General features: G+C 42.5%; 1 protein-coding gene across 13 annotated transcripts in view; it reads right to left on the bottom strand.

The window, feature by feature from the left end:
- The window catches only part of RAPGEF6 (Rap guanine nucleotide exchange factor 6), a 121,101-nt gene extending 104,486 nt beyond the window's left edge, over positions 1 to 16,615 (bottom strand). For 12 of the 13 annotated variants that reach the window (XM_063168655.1, XM_063168664.1, XM_063168659.1 and 9 more), the window contains exon 1: positions 16,527 to 16,615. In XM_063168655.1, coding sequence (XP_063024725.1) covers positions 16,527 to 16,595 — 69 coding nt within the window. In that variant the 5' untranslated portion in view covers positions 16,596 to 16,615. Of the gene's footprint in view, positions 1 to 16,059; positions 16,080 to 16,526 lie in introns of those variants that run through there. The other variant, XM_063168662.1, reaches the window with a different exon arrangement.
- Between the last annotated feature and the right edge of the window lie 2,641 nt (positions 16,616 to 19,256).

Genomic DNA, 19,256 nt, shown 5'->3' with positions numbered 1-19,256 from the left:
GTTCAACAGGATGGGAAGCACAGAACATACAAAATTATCCCCTAAGAGCAAGACTTTATACCAAACATTTTTAAATAGTACAAAGATTGTAAAATCAGCCTCCTAACCCAGGCTCTTAAAAATCACCTAAAATCCACCAAAAAAATAAGTGACTTCCAGTTCAATCAACACTTTGTTAGTCAAGCAGCTGACCACTTGTCAGAATTACCTACCTCCCTTCCAGAGGACAAGCATCCATCAAATAGCAATATTTCAGTTAAACCCTTTTGGTTGTAACTCCAAAAACATCAGCTCCTCTGATTCACAAAAAAACTCCCTGCTCTTTTCAGAGGAAAGCGTCAACGTCTGAAATGTTCTTTTCATGAAAAGAAGGAATTGTAGTAGGAAAGGCCAGAATACTGAAACATTTAGGGAAAAAAAAAAAAAGGTACATTCTTATTAAATTAGAAATTTGGTGCAGAAACCAGGGCATGAGGAGAAAGGAGATGGAGGATGAAATCCAAAGGTCAGCCTGGGAGTGAGGCTGAGTGCGGCTCAGACACGTTAAACATCTGAGCTGTCACTTACACATGACTTTGCTCTTACTGCAGAAAATGCTCTATTTCTTGTTCTCTTTCCTCCCTCTTGGACTAGCAACCCCTGGTTCATATGTAACATATAAACACTCCACCATCAATGTTTTCATCGGGGTCTGCCCGATGTATCTTTGCAGCAAGTGAATAACAGCTCCCATTCTGCAGCTCAACAGGTATCTCACAGAAAGGACTGACAGACACAATAATTGCACTTTACTGTAGCTTTTTTCCATTATATTGATTGTCAGAATTCCATACAAATGATTAAGAATATTGTTATTTTTCTTATGGCACATTTACAATTTTTCTGTGCGTAATTTCTCACTTCTTTGTGAATTCAAGCAAGAAAAGATCGTGTCTGTCCGGAAATTAGGTCCTGCTAAATAAATAATAGTGAAGGCAAAATGAGATCTTTATCAATATTGTAATTTAAATTACAATTAGTATCTAGGTAAGCAAGAGGAATAAAGCTATATTAACTGCCTAAAAATGTTTTGGTGCATCAATAAAACAGGAAGAGAATTATGAGATTATAACTGAGAATAAAATATCACACAACTGTAATGCTCTCCTACATTTTTTCTGTTTTTTTTTTTTTTTTCAAAAAAGTCACAGAAAGAAAAAAGAAAAATCAACCTCCAGCTACTTAATTCCCATAATAATGTCATTATGAACTATGAAGGAATTCCTGTAGTGGACAGCAGTAATATGTTCATCAGCAATTCCTTCTGCATCCTGGTATTAGGATACCCAAGCATTAGCAAACAGATCAACCCAAGAAAGTTACTGCAATGTATAGGAGGCAATATTTCTTAAAGAGTCTAAATTATCTGAACATAGATTCCCACAAACTTTACTAATACCTCAACTACTACAATATCCTCTCACATGTTGAGAAAAGTTACCATGTCTGTTGTTCACTGTGTCCATGCAGTGGCAAACATACTTATATCCCTCATCAAAGAAAAAAGGATTAATCAGCACCTCTTTGCATCTTTGCTCATAGCAAAGAATTAGCTAGATTTACCTCACTGCAACATTTGAATGTAAATCTCCACAGCAGAACTCTAGGAACTGATGCTCTGCCACTTTAACATCAACTTTTGTATTTCTCAGCAATACCTGTGCCATAAACCACAAAGAAGCTTACAGATCCAAACTGAGGAGTTGTGTGTGTGTGTATATATATATATATATATATATATATATGTGCATATTCATCTAGCTAGGTTTAACAGGTTTCTAGTTTGAAATCAAATCAAATAAATGTCAGAGGTACAGATACCTGTGCACTTGCCCAGTCATTACATTGATCACTGATGCATAATGTTACAAAGGGAATAATTCTAATTAAGAAAATTAACAACTTAACATTAGGAGGAACAACAAACAAGCATACCATTAAGAGACTGAATCAACCATAAGGTAATACTGTTAGTCAGGAATTTCTAGCTCCAAATCCTGCAGCCTACCCACCAGGTACCCAGTTTCACAAAGTGCAACAAACTCGTGACTAACATCCACAGAACTACAGACAAGGTGCCAAGGAAGTGTCTCCTCCACCTCCACACTAAATCAAACAGGTACTAACTGATAACACGTGAGACACTGGCTCCTTCAGCTGGGTTGTACAATAGGAGATGTACGGAAACCTCTCCTCCAATGAGCCATTCAATCCTCAGGCAGACCAAAAACTCCAGAGGTTACAATCAGCCTTGACTACAAGACCAAAACAAGCCAATTCTACCACCTTCCTCATTCCTAGGAAACCATGATCAACACAATTTGTAATGTACCACACCAGAGATTCCTCCAACCGCCTGCTCTTCCAGTGTTAGCCAACCACAGCCTCTATGGAAGCACAACAAACCCACTTTTAAACAAATCAAGGGTCTCACCTAAAAAGAAGACTTCTGTTTTAAGACAGCAAAAATACCATTATTTACTGAAGATGAAAAAAAAAATCCACCCAACTAATACAAAACTTAATCTGAGCAAAGTTTGACTTATAGGCAGCAATGCAATGCCCTCCTTTAATACTGCAACTTTGACTCATCAGCTCACACTAAAAGAGAGGATCCACACAGGGTGATGAAAGGCAATGTCTGGACACAGCAGCAGAATATTTATTACACCACACAGCCTCTGGACAGTCATGCCTGTGCCTGCAGCCATGGAGAACACACACCCCAGATCACTGTCCCCCCAAGTGCAGGAGAAACGGAAGGACCTGGTGCTGCTGCTCAGACATTTTACATAATTACACTGAAAGTTAAGACATCTCTGTTGTGTGTTTTCTTGAAAAGCTGTGCATTTAGTGTCTCAGCCTCTCACTCAGGCAGCTGGTCCACTGCAGTACTTAGCAAGTACCCTCAGTCCAAGTGTTGGAAGGAAAGGAAGACCTGTTATCTAAGGCTTCTCACTTTATTACATCAGCATTCACAACCGTGAAAGCTATGTAATTGTATTTCATATAAAAATGCATTTTAAAAAAAATTCTACTAGGGTCAAACCAGAGCTTGGGAAAAATCAAAGCAACATTACCGTTCACCAAACTAAACACTGAAGTCCATGGCTTCAGATTCTACAGAGCCACATTTGCTGCATTTGAGAGACCCAAACTAAATGCACGGGAAATTCTCAGTTTTTCTTAAAAACAAGGCTGTACTCAGCTCTGAGAGGTTATGAAGCATCTATTAAGCACAGGTCTGCTGTACTGCACAACTGCCTTCTACTGAAAGTGAACAGAGGAGAAACAAAAGAGGAAGAATTTCCTCTCTTAAGCTGTGGACTTCACCAGGGAACTTATCCCAGTGGCTCAGGAACTGGGATGAAACAGTGGCCAGATATGCATGATAAGGCATCTTTTCTAATCACCACACCTGGAGGATACCCTTTAATCCTCACATGAACTGCATGTCAGTTTCGAAGAACCAGAACAAGAAGACTTTGACAAACATGTTGGGAGTGACCTATAGTGGCATCTACACAGGAGTTTGCTGAAGGAAGCTTTCCCATCCAACAGAAGGGAAGCAGTCTGACATCAGACTGTCAGCTTCCTTCCTACTTCAAATGGGAAACAGGAACAGAAACAACTTCTGCAACAGTTGGAAAGAACAGTTCCACAGCCAAATCAACACAGCCTACTGGAGGCTGGACACATTACAAAGAACCCTGAAAATGTAGGATCAATAAATCAGATTTAAGTAGAATAATCTCCCCACAGTAGCTGGCGGCCAATGAAATGCACAACCCCTTGTGATAAGAGCACCATAAAGCTCCCAAAATTGAAGTGCAACAAAATCAGTACCATCACCTTTCAACACTAAACCCATGAATGGTTTACAAGGACAGACCTCACTCCTCAGCTCCTTCGAATACAAACTGCGAAGGTGAAAACCATTACCACAGCTCTGGAACTCTCTCTTCATAGGAATTCATGTTTGGCCAAAAGGAACTGTATGTGCCTGCAATGCAACACACCACCACAAGAATTCCTTCCCTTCAGATCATCATTCAAGGCTCATTAATGATCAGTCTTGGAAGGACGGACTGCTTAAATGTCAATGCTAAACAGGCACAAAAAGATTATAAAGAGAGAATCCCTTAAGGCAGTTTTTTATGTTCTTTTCATCAAGAATTTGCTACACTCTTGACATGCAAAAAGCTAACCAATAATTAGCAGAGCTAAGGAACCTCAAGAAACCAGATGCAGAATGCTAACTAATTTGTGCATGCTTCCCTCAACTCAGGGTATTTCCAAAATACTGCACTGAAATGCTCAAAAGAGGAAGAAGGGTGTATCACAGTATCATCAAACAAAGGAAAACCCTCTGTATTTTAAGCCTGAAGCCATTGAAACAAGAAGACCTCCAAGTTTTAAAAACAGCTTGTCTAGCAATACTAACATGAGCAGAGTTCTTTTACAGCAATATCAGGTCTCTTAAAAGGAGGGCATCAGAGCTCTGAACAGACTTCATCAAAGTAATCTCAATATACTTCTCAAGGAAAACTCTTTTTTGCACACGTCTGGCAAAATGTTTTGCACTTCTCTGCAAACTAGAAGTTCATCTGGAATGGTCCTGAGAAGTGTGCAGCTTCTTTGCCAGTGACAAGATCACCACAAGCCCCTTGTTAATACCAAGGGACTCATTTCCATCTAAAGACTGCCAGGTTTTTACCCTCCTGGGATGGCAGCATCAGCCACTGCACACAAGAAATTATTTTGTTAAAATAAACATTACAGAAAAACTCCTGTCTGAAGCTTATACAAAGTAAAGTTTGGGTATACCACCTGAAGAGATTTTATTCTGAAAATCATTATTTGTTTTATAGTTACTTTTTTATTCACTACAATATTCTACAGCTTTAATACTGCTTCTATGAGGAATTTAACACCTACACATCTTGACTGCTTATCCTCCACCCTTTGCATTTTTGGAGAACAAAAGCAGAAAAGAAATGTGGTTTTTTTCCATTTGGCAGCTTTTCTGAATGCCAAGTATACTTGCAGTTCTCTCCCACCTCCTTCCACACCCTTTTCTGGCCCTTTCTCTCTATTCTAGTATCTCCAAGAAGTTCCTATTGTAAGGTCAGTAACAAGACAGTGGGCTCATATTCTAGGTCAGACTAAGCATAAAACACACTTTTACTACCTAACTAGTCCCTGAAATAAGTTTTTTTAATTCAGATACTACAATAAGAAATAGGTTGGTAGAAAAATATTACATTACATATTTAAACTTTAATTCATAAGTGAAAACTTTTAGTTAAATTATCGCTCCACAGACAAAACTAAGTGCATGACCCCACTTCATGGGCAAAAGTATATATTAAAGGAAGTCAGTTCCAATAAAAAAATTCCAAGACTTCACCATAATTTCTGGTTTTACTCTCAGGGCTGTCACAGCTGTCACTAAAATGAAAAAACAGTTTTTCAGGAACGGTAGAAGCAAGTACAGGAAAAGTAATCTTGGAACAATAACATTTCACATGGTCCTTGGAAGATGACTGGGAACAGCTACCCTAATACACACTAACTCCACTTGCTCCTTTAACAGGATTTATATGAAGCAGAAGTCACATTACCTTCTGGAAAGAACCAAACCAATCCTATCTGGGAACGTTCCGGGTATGAGATTACCTGTCCCAGCTCCCCGTGTTTGCAGGGGGGGAGCACAGAGCAAACTGCAGGCACCCCCTGCCCCCAGCTGCAGCTCGCAGGGTCCCACAGCTGCTCTGGAGCACTGAGTGTCCTCTGTGACACCAATGGACACAAATTTGAGTCATTTTTCTGCCCCCTACAAGCTGCATTTACTGCCACCCTACCAGCACAGTTTAGAGAATTAGGCCTTGAAATATCTGATCAATACCAGCGTATGACCTAATCTGCACAATCACATCTGCTGAGCCCTAATCCTGCACTTAGTATGAAGATTATCATGAAACAATCTGCTGTGATCTCTGGTTTTTAGTTACAGTTACTTTGACCAATAGCTTGAAAAATATCTCTACATACTAGATGTGTAAGTTTCTTTTTTTGTAAGTTTCTAGTATGCCCTGAACCACAGAGTGAAAACAATGTGTTTGTTTTACAATCACCTCTCCAACATAAAAGCCTTATTTACAAATATATCATCAGTCCAGAAAACCCCAGAACCACTGAGTGAACCTTCTAAAGACTTCCTAGGAACAAAACATAAATAAAAAGAACAGAAAGGATGTGCAGCCCTCTCAGGGCATCCTAGCATCCCCCTGAAAGCTTGAACAGAGAACAGGGGCTGCACACCAAACACCCCAAGGCAGATGCATGACAGCATCAGTATCACACACCAAACTTCCTGAACAAGATGAAGGAAAAGGGATGGAGACTTGGGGAAGACTTTGTGCTTTGAGAATAACTTCACAGGCAGATTAGGAACTTGTGGTATTCTAAAAACATATGGTTAAATATTCTGACCTACACTCACACCAGATTCTCAAATTCCTTCAACCAACAGGCACCATGCTAATGAAATCTGTGCTTGAGAATCACTCTGTGCTAGGATTGTAACAGCAGAAGCTCAAAAAAGGAAAACAAAAAAGCAATCAGAAGAGATCAAGCCACACCTGGACAACAGTGTTTTCAGACAAACTGTTCCTATGCATACCAGACTCTGGACTGATTAAAGGAGGACACAAAGTTCTTCTCCTAGGTAACATGTGACAGGACAAGAGAAAATTACCTCAAGCTGCACCAGAGGATATTTAGCTTGGATATTAGGAAAACTTTCTTCACCGAAAGGGCTGTCCAGCATTGGAACAGATTGTTCAGGGTGGTGGAAGAGTCACCATCCCTGGAAGCATTCAAAAAATTATGTGGATAAGGCACTCAAGGACATGCATTAATGGTAAACACATGGTGGTGCTGGGTTGATGGTTTGACTTGATCCTGGAGGTCTTTTCAAACCTCAATGATTCTGAGATTCTGTAAAAGTACTCGAGAGCATTTCCTTCAGGCTGAGGGCTGCTCTCCCAGAAGGAGGACACTGATGTCTGCCATCACTGATAGGGAAAGTGCCTCCCCCAGGCCTGAGAGCAGAATTCCTGCAAGCACCCTCTGACCTATCTCGCTCTGCAGAACCACCAACACACACAGATCATGACCATCTTCTTTCCTCTCATATAAGAATCATACATATAAGAGTGCCCTAGAATATAATCTCCTTTAAAATCCTTATTGTACATGTATCTTGGAGGAGAGATATCTGAAAAATATATACACAAGGTGTGCAGCAGGCACCACACACAAACAGGCACATCTACGAGTCACAGAAAGCAAGAGACACTAACACACAAATTACAAAGCCAAAATGTTTTGTTACCACTGTTGGTGTGGCCTTACTTCCTTCAGATGAACCCCAACCTGCAGAGGCAAGTTAGATTAGGCAACAGCCTCTGACTTTTTTGTGTAACTACACACAATAGATACTGCATAACCATTATGCTCAAGTAGAATGTTCAGATTCAACAATTTCACCAAGACTTAGACACAAGAAACACTGGAAGTCACCAGGTGTGCTCATCAGTCCCACTCAGTATTGGGATGGTCCTGTGCAGGGATAGGAAGTGGGTTCAATGATCCTTGTGGATCCCTTTCAACTCAGGATGTTTTTTGATCCTAATAAAATTCCTCAAGCTCCCCAAGGTTAACTTCTAGCTCTTTCTCAGCTAGACCCAACTGCACTCACATTTCTCCATGTAAACTGGACTAGCACTGGGAATAGGTGCACCTTATGTTTGAAAAGGCTGAGCCAGTGCTTTAAGAACTCCACTCACTTGTATGCCATAACAGAACCACATTCCTGCTCACCGCTTCATTTCAATGAATCAGAATTGGAAATGACATGCAGGAGACAAACAAGAATGGTGGAACAGCTTTTTACCTTGTCATGTGTAACTCAGTGACTCACTACACACAAACCCTCAACTTTCTGCAAACAATGCCAATATACATGAGCCATTGTCCACAGGGTTATTAGTGCACTGTAATTTCATCTTCTCTTTAATACATCCATGTTCTAGCGAGCAGACTTTACACTGGATGGAGGAATTTTCATTAGTCATGGCCTAAGAGCAGAGTGAAATGTAGGAATAAAGGGCCAGCACAGACAATTTAGAATAACCCTTCCAATTGGTGCAGAGAACCAAACAGCATCACTTGTCACAGACACAAAACATCTGTGCACTTCTGCTCTTACAAGGTGAGACACTGGAACATGGATGCCCCATCTCTAGAAGTGTTCAAGGCAGGTTGGACAGGGCTTGGGGCAACCTGGTTTAGTGGAAGGTGTCCCAGCCATGGCAGGGGGCTAGAAAAATGATGGTTTTAAAGACCTCTTCCAATCCAAACCATTCTGTGATTCTGTGCCAAAGAGGTGAGAGACTCCACTACACAAGGTATCAGTATGAGCACAAGGAGAGACTAAAGCCTGCCAACATTCTTCCCAGAGGGAGAAGAAATGTTTAGCCCTGAGTGACCCCCACAAACAAAACCCCAGAGTCTGCTCATGCCAGGGAAAGCAGCAGCAACGCAGTCCCAAGGACCCTTCCTAGAGCCATATTTAAAGGGAGAATTTCAGAAACCAACATGGCCCCAAACCAGATTTCACACCACTGCTCCAAGCCAATTACAGGGACACTTAGAGGAGCAATGCCCATGAATTTACACTGCAATGATGGGAGCACCAAATACTCATGGAATCAATGAAGCCCTGATCATCCCCCAGCTGCCAGGGAGATCAGATACCACAAAGTCACAGCTATTAAATGGAACAATATATGCATGTTCCACATACACCAGGTGATAAACAATGAATGTTCAGTCTAATTTACTTCTCAGAGTTTTAATAAAAAGTTTACTTTATCTGGCATTTTGTTTTTGTGGGTTTGGTTTTGACTTCCTTTTATTTAACAGCTGTGGTTCACAATGATCTTCCAAAAATAATTAACAAATTATATACACCTACTCCAAGGCAACTCAAACATCACAATGTTTCCCTGTCTCCATCACAGTTTGTTTTAATTCTTTCACTCCTGCCCAGATTTTCCTTTCCAGAACAGTGCTCAACCTCCTTACCCACAAAACAGGTTCATATGGACACAGACTCTAAAAATAAAAAAAACTCACCCATCTCAAAATATTGATGCTGATTTTCTCTACTTGTTTAATATTGCATTGCTTCAAACAAGGAAACTTAGTTAGACAGACTTTATGAAAAATCTGTTTGTCAATAGTCACTTCCGTAAAACCAGTAAATGCAGTCAAAGCTAAAACAGTGCCCTGAAACCTGATTTATTTCATTGGAACCACAAATCTCTATTTGACCAAAGTCAACAGGCTTTACTGTCAAGAGAGCTGGAAAAAATATTTATTTCTGAGAACTACAGGTGAAGTTTCCTTGCAGCTATTCCCACCAGATAATAGCTGCACAACAGCCAAACCAGATCCCTCCTCTGTGAACAAGGGACCTTGAACAAGGCTTAGCACACTCTTATTTGCCTCTCAGAGACATAAATAATCCAAAGACTAATATGAGCAACACCTTCAGGCTTGCTGATGAAAGCCCAACAAAAAACTCAAAAAAAAAAGTTTAAAAAGAGGTAAAAAACATTCCCAAGACAGATACTGAAGTCCATATAGCAGAATATTTACATAGATTAACAGTTGTTAAAAGTGGTAAATGTTCCAATAACGTATTTTGGTTCATTTGAAACAACAGATGAATTTTATTTTTTATGTTCAACTAATTTAGGGTTGATTTCAGCTTCAGAACGTGTGTTGTACTTAAGGTTCCAACTAGTAATAATCTGAATTATTTGGCTACTGATATAAGCCAGGTTGTTGAGTACCTCTGGCCAAGAATTCAGCTGTAAGACACAAGCACAGAACTGTGTCCACATGGCAATGAAAACATCAAATAACCAAACACCACTGATTTTTAAGTAAGACTTTGTGAATTCCAAATCAATCCTGTGATCAGTCACAGATTAAAGATGCTAACTGAGGTTAATTCCAATTATTCAGAGAAGAGATTTGACCCTGCCCAGTCTTGGGGAACAGGACACCACATTTTACCTGCTCTGGTTTCTCAGGGATATTCAGGAAGGCTGAACAACTACTGCCAACATGCACCCATGGGTACTTATCTGAACTTTTGGAATAAAAGATAAAATATATCTGTCAAAGAACACCACTCTTGGTCACCTCAGAAAACAAGATACATGCACAAAGTTTATGAAAATGAATTATCAAGCAGCATTTACTGAGGTAATATAAGAGTTTGCATGCTTGGCTTTTTTTATTACAGGAAAACCACAGGTCTAATTGAGATGAAGACTCATGATACTACACTGCGTCAAGAAACAAAATAAGAGGCAACTACCCACCTAAAGCATAAGACAAAACAGAGGAAAATCTAAGCACTAAAACCTTCCTAACTCATGAAGCTGGCAGCTGAAGAGACGCTGTTTTCCCAAAGCTTTGAGGCTTGTTGGACAATCCTCCAGGATTTTCAATGCTGTATTTACCATGAGCTTCAATACATTAATTTAATGAGCAGCTGGGAAAAAAATGTGGTTTTGTTTTACCTTCAACTGAAAGCTATGTGGCAGGGAAGCACAGGAAGAAGAGAGAAGGCTCATGACCGTTTCATTAAAGGTAATAAGAATTTCAACTTCATTAACACAGAAACTACAGTCTGCTTGTGAACAAGACTGAATCTTAAGAGCTGTCAGCCAGCACTATGATTGATACTCAATGTGCCACTCCTCATGTAGCTCTGCTCTGAACTTTGGTTTTAGTAGGTGGCCATAAAAAAGCTTTACAACACATTTTATGTAAAGAGACTCATCTAATATTTAAGAAAACATCACAAGTCTAGGTCTTTCCTAGTCCTAGCAAATGCTGATGGAATATGGTGTCAATGACATACATGCAAGCCTTTCTCTGAAGTTGCAGTTACTCAACATTTTTGTCCATTAATCAATTTCTGTGCACTTGATTTTTCAATCATACTGAACTTAAGTAAAACTCTAATTGCTGCCTTCACAGAACTACTTATAAATTATTCACATTACAAGTTTTATGTTTTTCTAACTGTAAAAGATAATTGTTACCCTATGAGTGCAGAAAGGCATAGGGTACACAAGGGCCCAGGAAGGAATTCATTGGCAGTAAATTGCAGGCACGTCAGTACGTGTTCTATCACTTTGGTTATCACCAGTGATAACCAATTTTTCCACTTTAAAGGTCTTTTCCAGCTTCCCAGCACAGCCACTTGCCAAGACCAGGCTAAGTCTCTGCATGGAGAGGGATCAAAGCTGTGTAGCTCTGGTCAGTGCATCTTTGATCAAGGTTTCAGGAGGTGCTCTGGCAAAGACACCAAAGCACCAAGACACAAAACAATCTCAAGAATTTTACAACAGTTGGCTGCTGCTCATCTTCAGTTTGAGCTCCAGAACTGGTAACTGCATGACAAAGTCTTACAAAGTGTCACCTATGAAAAACAGATCACAAAAAAATTGGGAATGAAAGTGTAAGACAGAGGTTAAGTAGTAGAAAATTATGGCATAAGTCAGGTGTCCATCACTCCTTTGGCCCTGTTTTAGAGGCTCTCATACTAACAGTAAGGTGCTTTTAATAAATAGAAACCAGCATCTGCAACTTCATTTAACACAAATTTATTTTGGCTTTACAATAACTGCAAGCATCCCCACTTTTGTGGTGACTTTACAATTCTAATTACTTTCAATGGCTATCCAAAGCCAACACCTTGACACAGTTACATTCCTAAAAGCTCACCTCAGATTCTAGAAACAACAGATTTCTACAATGGTTAATCCCATTTCACCTACTGAGTTTACAGAAAATTATTAAAAGGATGAAAAAACCCACTTCAAAATACCAGTTATTTCTGGAAACAAGAAGCAGATGTTCTCCTCTGTTTGGCTCAGCTGTGCTACAGTACAAGAGCGCCTTTGTTATGCTGTCAACAATAATTTATTTTATTTATTACAGCTATTTCATAATGTCTATCAATGTACCATTTGTGCATGATTTACATTCACACAGATCTATTTCTCTACATCTAAGCCATCAAGAAGCATCACATACACGCTCCAAAGAGCAGACACTGTCATGACACAATTCTGCAAATTAGGTTTTTTCCTCTTTCCACTGTATTAATAAAAAGGGAACAGGAAGAGAAGAAAGAATTAGTATTGCCAAATGAAGTCGAATTAACATTAATCAAGAATTCCTGCAAAAAGATGAAGTTAGGAAAATACAAGAGCTCGGAGTACAAAAATAAACTCCAATTCTTTGAAGTCAAATAAAAGCAAAGCTTTCTGAGCCACGAAAGTAAACACTGTCTAGAACAAAGTCATGAAGAACTAAAGGGATACTATATTGGGAAGAGGTTCCATTAAAAATGGAAGAGAGCCTGCTCACGGGAGGGAAGGAGAAGGAAAGGCAAAGACAAAGGAGCACAATCATTTGCTGTTTGGCCCTATCAACCACTGAGTCCTTATCTGTGGCAGCATGAACAACTCCCCTAAAGACCAACATCAGAGCCTTTGTATGGATCTGATAAGGAATTCTGGGCCTCAAAAAAAATTAAATATTTAATGAGAGCACACACATGGTGGCATAAGCATTCATCCTTCCCTTCTACTGCTTTGAACTAAAGATTTTCTCCTATTAAAATATTCCCAAATTACCAATTTAATATCCCCACCTGTGACAAGAAACACTGCACAGTAAATCCCATATTCCCAAGCAAAAACTAGAGGATCTGCATGTATAAACACTCACAGATTTACCATCACATAGGCATTTGCATAACCTTGGGAGGAAAATGCATATATTAAAATATTAAACAAGTGTAAAAAATCCTATTGTTTAAGTAGAGGTATGATGATTTTTTTTTAAGTATCCAACTACTGCCAGAGTTTCCTCCCTCTGACAAGACAGAAGGGATGATTTGTTAGGATAATCTACTATCAAAACTAATATCTGAGGGATTACTCACAAATTGTGCACTTTCAGGCCATACCTGAGAGACAGGTACACAGATTTATTTCCAGTGTCAGCACAGGGGCACAGGGACCCAGCAAAGCAGACATCTGACTAAATGGGACTCACTCAAATCCCAGAGCAGCACCTGCTGCATACACAGGCATCAGTCCACTAGGAAACATTCTGGAGCTCTGTCCACATGAGAAGTCACTTCCATCACATATAAATAATATGCACCTCCAATGATGCACCAAAAGAGAGGAAAGGGAGCAAAATATTTGCCAGCCTTCAATAGTTCCAAAAATAGATTCTAAACAGAGTAACACAACATTGTGTTACTTTAAAAACATACATAAAATATGTATGCCTACATAAAATTACATAAAAATGCATCATTAAATTTTTGCTACAGTCCCTACAAATTCATCAAAATAATTCCCCCTGGCAAAATAAACAGAAGATTATATGTTCATCTTCATGAAGATGCATGAAGTATCTGAGCACCAACAACTAAAAAAAAAATCAAGTGTGTACATGCCTAATATGCATAACTTATACACTTTAACAATTAGCAAACATTGGAATGTTACCACAACACTGAAAGCTTGCCCTAACACGGATTTTTCCAAACAAAAATATTTGTAGTATCAGGAACTAAAACATTTACTTGAGCAAGAAGACAGTGAGGTAAATTTCAAAATTAGTAAATTATAGAATTTATAGATTTTTTTTAACATCTCCCTGCTTAGTTTTGCAATTCTTAGAAATTAAAATGCTTTCTCAAGGAAAAAACCTACAATCAAAATCAGATGGATAATTGTACTATTTCCTTACAATTGTACTTGTAAGGAAAATCTGGCATGTGGAGTGTTTATCTGTATTTTTCCAGAGGCTGCACAGATGACAGGAATGAAGCACCAGGCCATGCTACTGATCAGCACAGCCCCAACCCTGTAATTTGTAGTAAATACCCAGGTAAATTGCTCATATAAACTGCAGGATCAGAAACAGAGATGGGGGCAGAAAGGGGCTGAAAGCAATTAAAACTCAAGTGGTTGAGCAGCTTTGGCTTAACATAAAATACCAAGGGTGGCTCAGGGAATTTGAGGGGGGTCCTGCACAAAAACGCAGCCAAGGGGCACGAGCAGCCCCAAAGAGCTGATTCCGTGTGGGAGGAACTGATGATACCTTCCCACCAGAGTAGGAGGCAGAAATGAAGCCACACACACGTTAGTCTGTGCACAGCTGGATACTTCAAGGCAGGAGTCACCAGATTGTTCACCCCGTGCAGGGACACCCGAAATTTGGGTCTGATCCTAATGGCTGCGCTAAACAGGTTTCAGCTCCCTGCCCCAAGTCCTGCAGCCTACAGAGGAAAGAGGGCAAGTCAGGATGTTGAGATAAATAAATAAATGAATAAACAACATTGCAATTGTTTTCTCCAGTTCACTCCCCACCCTATCTGTCCTCACATCCCAGAGCAGATGTTGGGAAAATCTGTCAGTGTCACCATGACGGGATTCCAAGCTTTGTACCTGAGCAGGTAACACAGCTCCAGACTGGGCACCCCCTGCTATCAAATCAGGGAAAAGTTTCTCTTTCTAAATGTATGTAAACAAAAGTATCCTGAGAAAAAACAAAGTGATTTAACTGTAATTATCTACTCAGCAACAGGGAGCAAGAACTGAGGACCCAATCCTGCCAAGTTTTAAGTACATGTTTAACTGTAATCACAAGTAGTCTCACTGCGCAGTGTCTCTAAAATTAGCCTGCCAAAACAGGGTCAAATTAACAAGGGAATTTAGATTTTAAAAATCATTTTAGAAGTATTATTACTTAGATAGCAAAGATTAGATTTTTTCCCACAATTAAGATACCTTGGCAAATTCAAACCTGCACACAACGCTCATGTCACTCTCAATGGAAATTTACACAAATGCACACAAACCCACAAGCAGTCAGTCACTGTGATATCTGACAGTTTAACACTACAAGGTTAAGCAAAATAATTATTTTAAGGCCGTTTTAGCCAAAACGAGGTGACAACTATAAGGAATCCCATGACGGCTGCTGGGGGGAAAACTGGGGATGCCCAAAAACAAAAGAACAAAAAGCCCTACACAGGCACAGAGGTTGGTACAGCAAACAGAGCAGTGGTGAGCAGGGGTTCTGAGCCAAGACAGATTACCTGTTCCCCACAGTCCAAGCCATGACGAGCCAGCACGGAATGCCAACTCCTCAATGACACTTCTGTGATGAACCCAGTTGCCCAACACTGCAGGCCACACTAGCAAAGGAATTTTGCTAACTGAAGGCTCCAGCTGAAGAGAAAGAAAGCTCTGAAGCAAGAGAGGAGCGCTAAAAGTAAGGGAAAAAGAATGGACACTGAGGCTGCCTCATCATTGATTTAGAGACACAAGGAGGAATGTGCCGGATATCCCAAAGCAAGCAACCATAGGGACTGAACATCTGTATTTCACTCACTGGGCTGAGCTGAAAGGGAAGTAGGGACTCTGTCCTGCTAGGATGAACCCCAGAGCAGCCTCTGAGCAGCTCTCTAAGTAGCCCTTCCATAATTAACTTATAAGGCAGGACATTCTGCTCTCCATGAAGTACCAAGGGAGAACAGATGTTTCCCAGTCTCCAAGGGAAAAACTCAAGAGTGTATCAGTTCATAGCACTAATTCTAGAGCACATGGGGAAAAAAAAAAATCACAGCAAGGGAAATGAAGGAAGGCAAAGGGTAAGTAAGCAAACAAACTCCAATCAGACCTTCAACAAATGCAAATGATATCAAACCCATTTCATTATTAAGTTAATGCTCCATGGCATTACCATTCCCAAAAATACACGGCTGATTACAGAGTAGCTTGTGGGGAAGGGACAGAGAAGGCAGTTAATTGGAAAACGCTTTTTATTGTAGCTTACCAGCCTCACACATTTCTACACTCCCACTCACTGCAGAAACATCTTTATGAAGCCTGGGCAGCATAATTAGTTTGGTTTTGTTTAAATCTGCATCACTGTACAGGTAAGCAAAGCCTTTCAGCTCTCTAACTTTTCCCATAAGTTTTGCATCACTGAAATATGCATCATTTTACTTTTCGGAGATCTACTTCTTGTTATTCTTCTTCCTACAGCTGCCCCGAAGCACTTCATGAAGCGCCTTGTGCCTGTACCCAGCGTGTTACCGGGCGTTTAAACCTCTGCTGGTCCCGAGAGGGCCAACTTCGGAGAGAAAGAAATAAATATCCGAGCTCCAGACAGAAGTTTGTGCGCCAGCCCGGTCTGTGCGCGCACCGCGGATCCCGCGCTGTCGGAACACGGATTTACGCAAAGGAAAAGTGAGAAAGTAAATAAAAGGAGCCGCTGGGAAGGAGCCGGAGCCGCCTTACCTCCGGAGTCCGCTCGGCGGGCTTTTTCCGCAGCGCCTGTTTGATCCTGGGCTCCACCGGGGCGCTCATCCTCCGGCGCGGCGCCCCCCGCCCCGCGGCGCCTGGGGAGCGGCTGGCGGGGCGCTGCCGCGATCACAGCGCCGCGGCCCGCCGGGGCTCCTGCCCGGGCTCCGCCGCGCTCCGGGCCCGCGGGGGACGCGCCCCGAAACGTTCCCCGCGCCGGGGCCCGGACCGGGGGAGGCCGGGGCGGGAGCGGGGCCGGGCGCGGTGCCCGCCGCCGGGCTGGCTGCTCACCAGGCGGGCGGCGCTCGGGACGCCGGGGGCTCAGCGGCGGCGGCGGCGCTCGGGGCGGGCGGCGGCGGCTCCCGGCGCGGTCCCGGGGCGGCCGGCGCCGCTCCCCATCGCGGCGCGAGCGCTCCGTGCGCGAAGTTACCGGCCCGAGCGGGACTCCCCGCGCGCTCGGCCCCCGCGGCTCCGCCCTCCGCGCCCGCACAAAGCGATGCGGACGGGCGAGTTGTTCCGCGGCGCGGCGCCAGAGGGTCCGGAGAGAAACCCCGCCGCCGGGTATGAGCCCGCGTCTCTCCTGAACACGCCGGGAGTCGCCGCCCCCGCCCGGACCCCCCGCCCCGGTCACTCGCCGCGCATTCCCCGGTATAGAAAAGCGCGAGAGCGGGCGCTTTAACCCAGAGAATCAGCAAGAAGAGCGAGGGGCGGGGCGGAGGGGGAGTAGGCGGGGCTGTCGTGAGCTCCGCCCCCACGCGAGGCGGTGTTCGCAGGGGGCGGGGCCGGCGGGCGGCGCGGAGGAAGGCTCGCGAGGGTTGGGCGGGGCCGGACGCATGCGCGGTGGGGCCGTGCCGGGCCCTCAGGAGGCCGCCGGGCGCTGGTGAAAGTCGCTTTGTGCTGCCTGGGCACCCGGCGTGAGGCGCGTTCTGCAGCAATTACAGCCGCAAGAAAGCGTTTTCTGCAGCGCTTGGGAGCACAGTGCCCGTGAGCAGGCGTCACACCAGGCATGGTGTCATGGCAGCGCTCCTGCCGAGCTTGCGTGCGTTCCCCCTTTCCCTCCCGCTGCAGTTCATCGAGTGTTGATTCCTCTCCGTGGCTCCTGAGCTGCTCCGAGCCTTTGCCTTGGGTCGCTCCTGCAGGACCGGCCCCATCCTGGCGGTGTCCAGAGAGGATCGCAGAGCCTGGCCGGGCTCGGTCCCGCTGCCCCGCCCGGCCTCGCCGGCACAGCTCGGCATGAAATACAAATAAGGAATACTTTAGTAAGGAAAGCGCTGCCACAGCTCGGGGTCCTGTGGGATTTACAGACTCCTTCCAAGCCCTGCACTGCTGGCCCTGATGGCCGCTCGGGGACAACAGGAAGCAGCCACATGCCAAACACACATCGCAAGATTTTCCTTCCTATTACAAGTCCGATTCTGTAAATTTATGAGATCAAAGCTTTGCAGGCATACAACTTGTGTTTGCCCTTTTGCTTTTTCCTCTTTCCTGCCTAATAAACCAAGAGTGTTTTTGTTCCTGCCCTTTCTCCAGCTGCCCCTTCCCGTTTCTTCACCACTTGCCCTTTATGGCACAATTCCCTTTGTTGTGCTCAAGGACTTGATTGTCCCTTCCACGTTGTTTTATAATATTTCTACTGTTTTCTTCTTCAAAAAAAAAAAAATCTCAGGAACTACGACGTTTCCTCCAGTGCAAACTGTTCTGATGCTGTGCCTGGTATCACTGCAGGCACAATAACCATGGGATGGACAGCAAGGATCTAAAGAAAAGCTTCTCTTAAAATCACAGTCATTATACCTCATGCACAACAGAGAGAATATGAAATGCTCCCAAAAGTGACAGAAAAGACACAGGTTTCAGTCTCATGAAGTCTATCAAAACTCATTTTCTTTCTTTTTTTTTTTTTTTTTGTTCTCTTTGAACTTCTGTTGTAAATGTATGATTTCCAAATATCAGGTCTGTTATTCTTCCAAAGGTCAGAAGTTTGTACTAGTTAATTGGCAGAACATGTTATCCTCTTTCAACTTTAGTACATAAAATATTGTTTCCAGTGGTGTGGGAATCTTCAGAGATTCCCTGCCAGGAGCCAAATGGAAAAGATAGAGAGAAAAAGTCCTCCTGAGTAACTAAGGAGAAGAAAAGAACTGAAGCATGAATCCTTTACTGTTAGGAGATTCTTTTTTTTTTTTAATCAGAGATTTAATAGCAAATCAAGAGCTTTACCAGCTCAGTTCATTTTTAAAGACTGAATAAAAATTAGTCAATACTCTCCAGGTGCAGGTGGCTGGGAAAAAAACTAATTAACAACTAGCAAGAAAACCCCAGATTTTGTTGAGATCTATGCACTCACATTTATCACCTATTCCAGCTGTTCAGCATTCCTACAACAACCATAACACATAAATGGACACTTACCATAGGAATAAAGTTAATAGCCTAAAATTTCGTTTTTGTTTGGCACACAAATTCCCATCCTGAACACCAGTCTAGGCACAGGAGCAGTGAGGGAGCCAGCAGTATTCCATGGGCACCAAAGCTGCCATTCCAATTTAATTGCTTGGCCCACCTGACCTTCCCTCACTCCAAAAGCACCTGAATTTGGGTAGGTAATGGCTCCAATAGCTGCAGTTATTTCAGGGGCTATTTCAGCCACAGGGTTTATTTCCCAGCTATCTGGACAACAATGGAAACCAGCCTGCTTACTGGCGTTACAGCCAATGTCTCCACGTG

Source organism: Melospiza melodia, chromosome 14 (assembly GCF_035770615.1).
Source record: "Melospiza melodia melodia isolate bMelMel2 chromosome 14, bMelMel2.pri, whole genome shotgun sequence".
Taxonomy (NCBI): domain Eukaryota; kingdom Metazoa; phylum Chordata; class Aves; order Passeriformes; family Passerellidae; genus Melospiza; species Melospiza melodia.
This window is presented reverse-complemented; position numbering and strand designations above follow the sequence as displayed.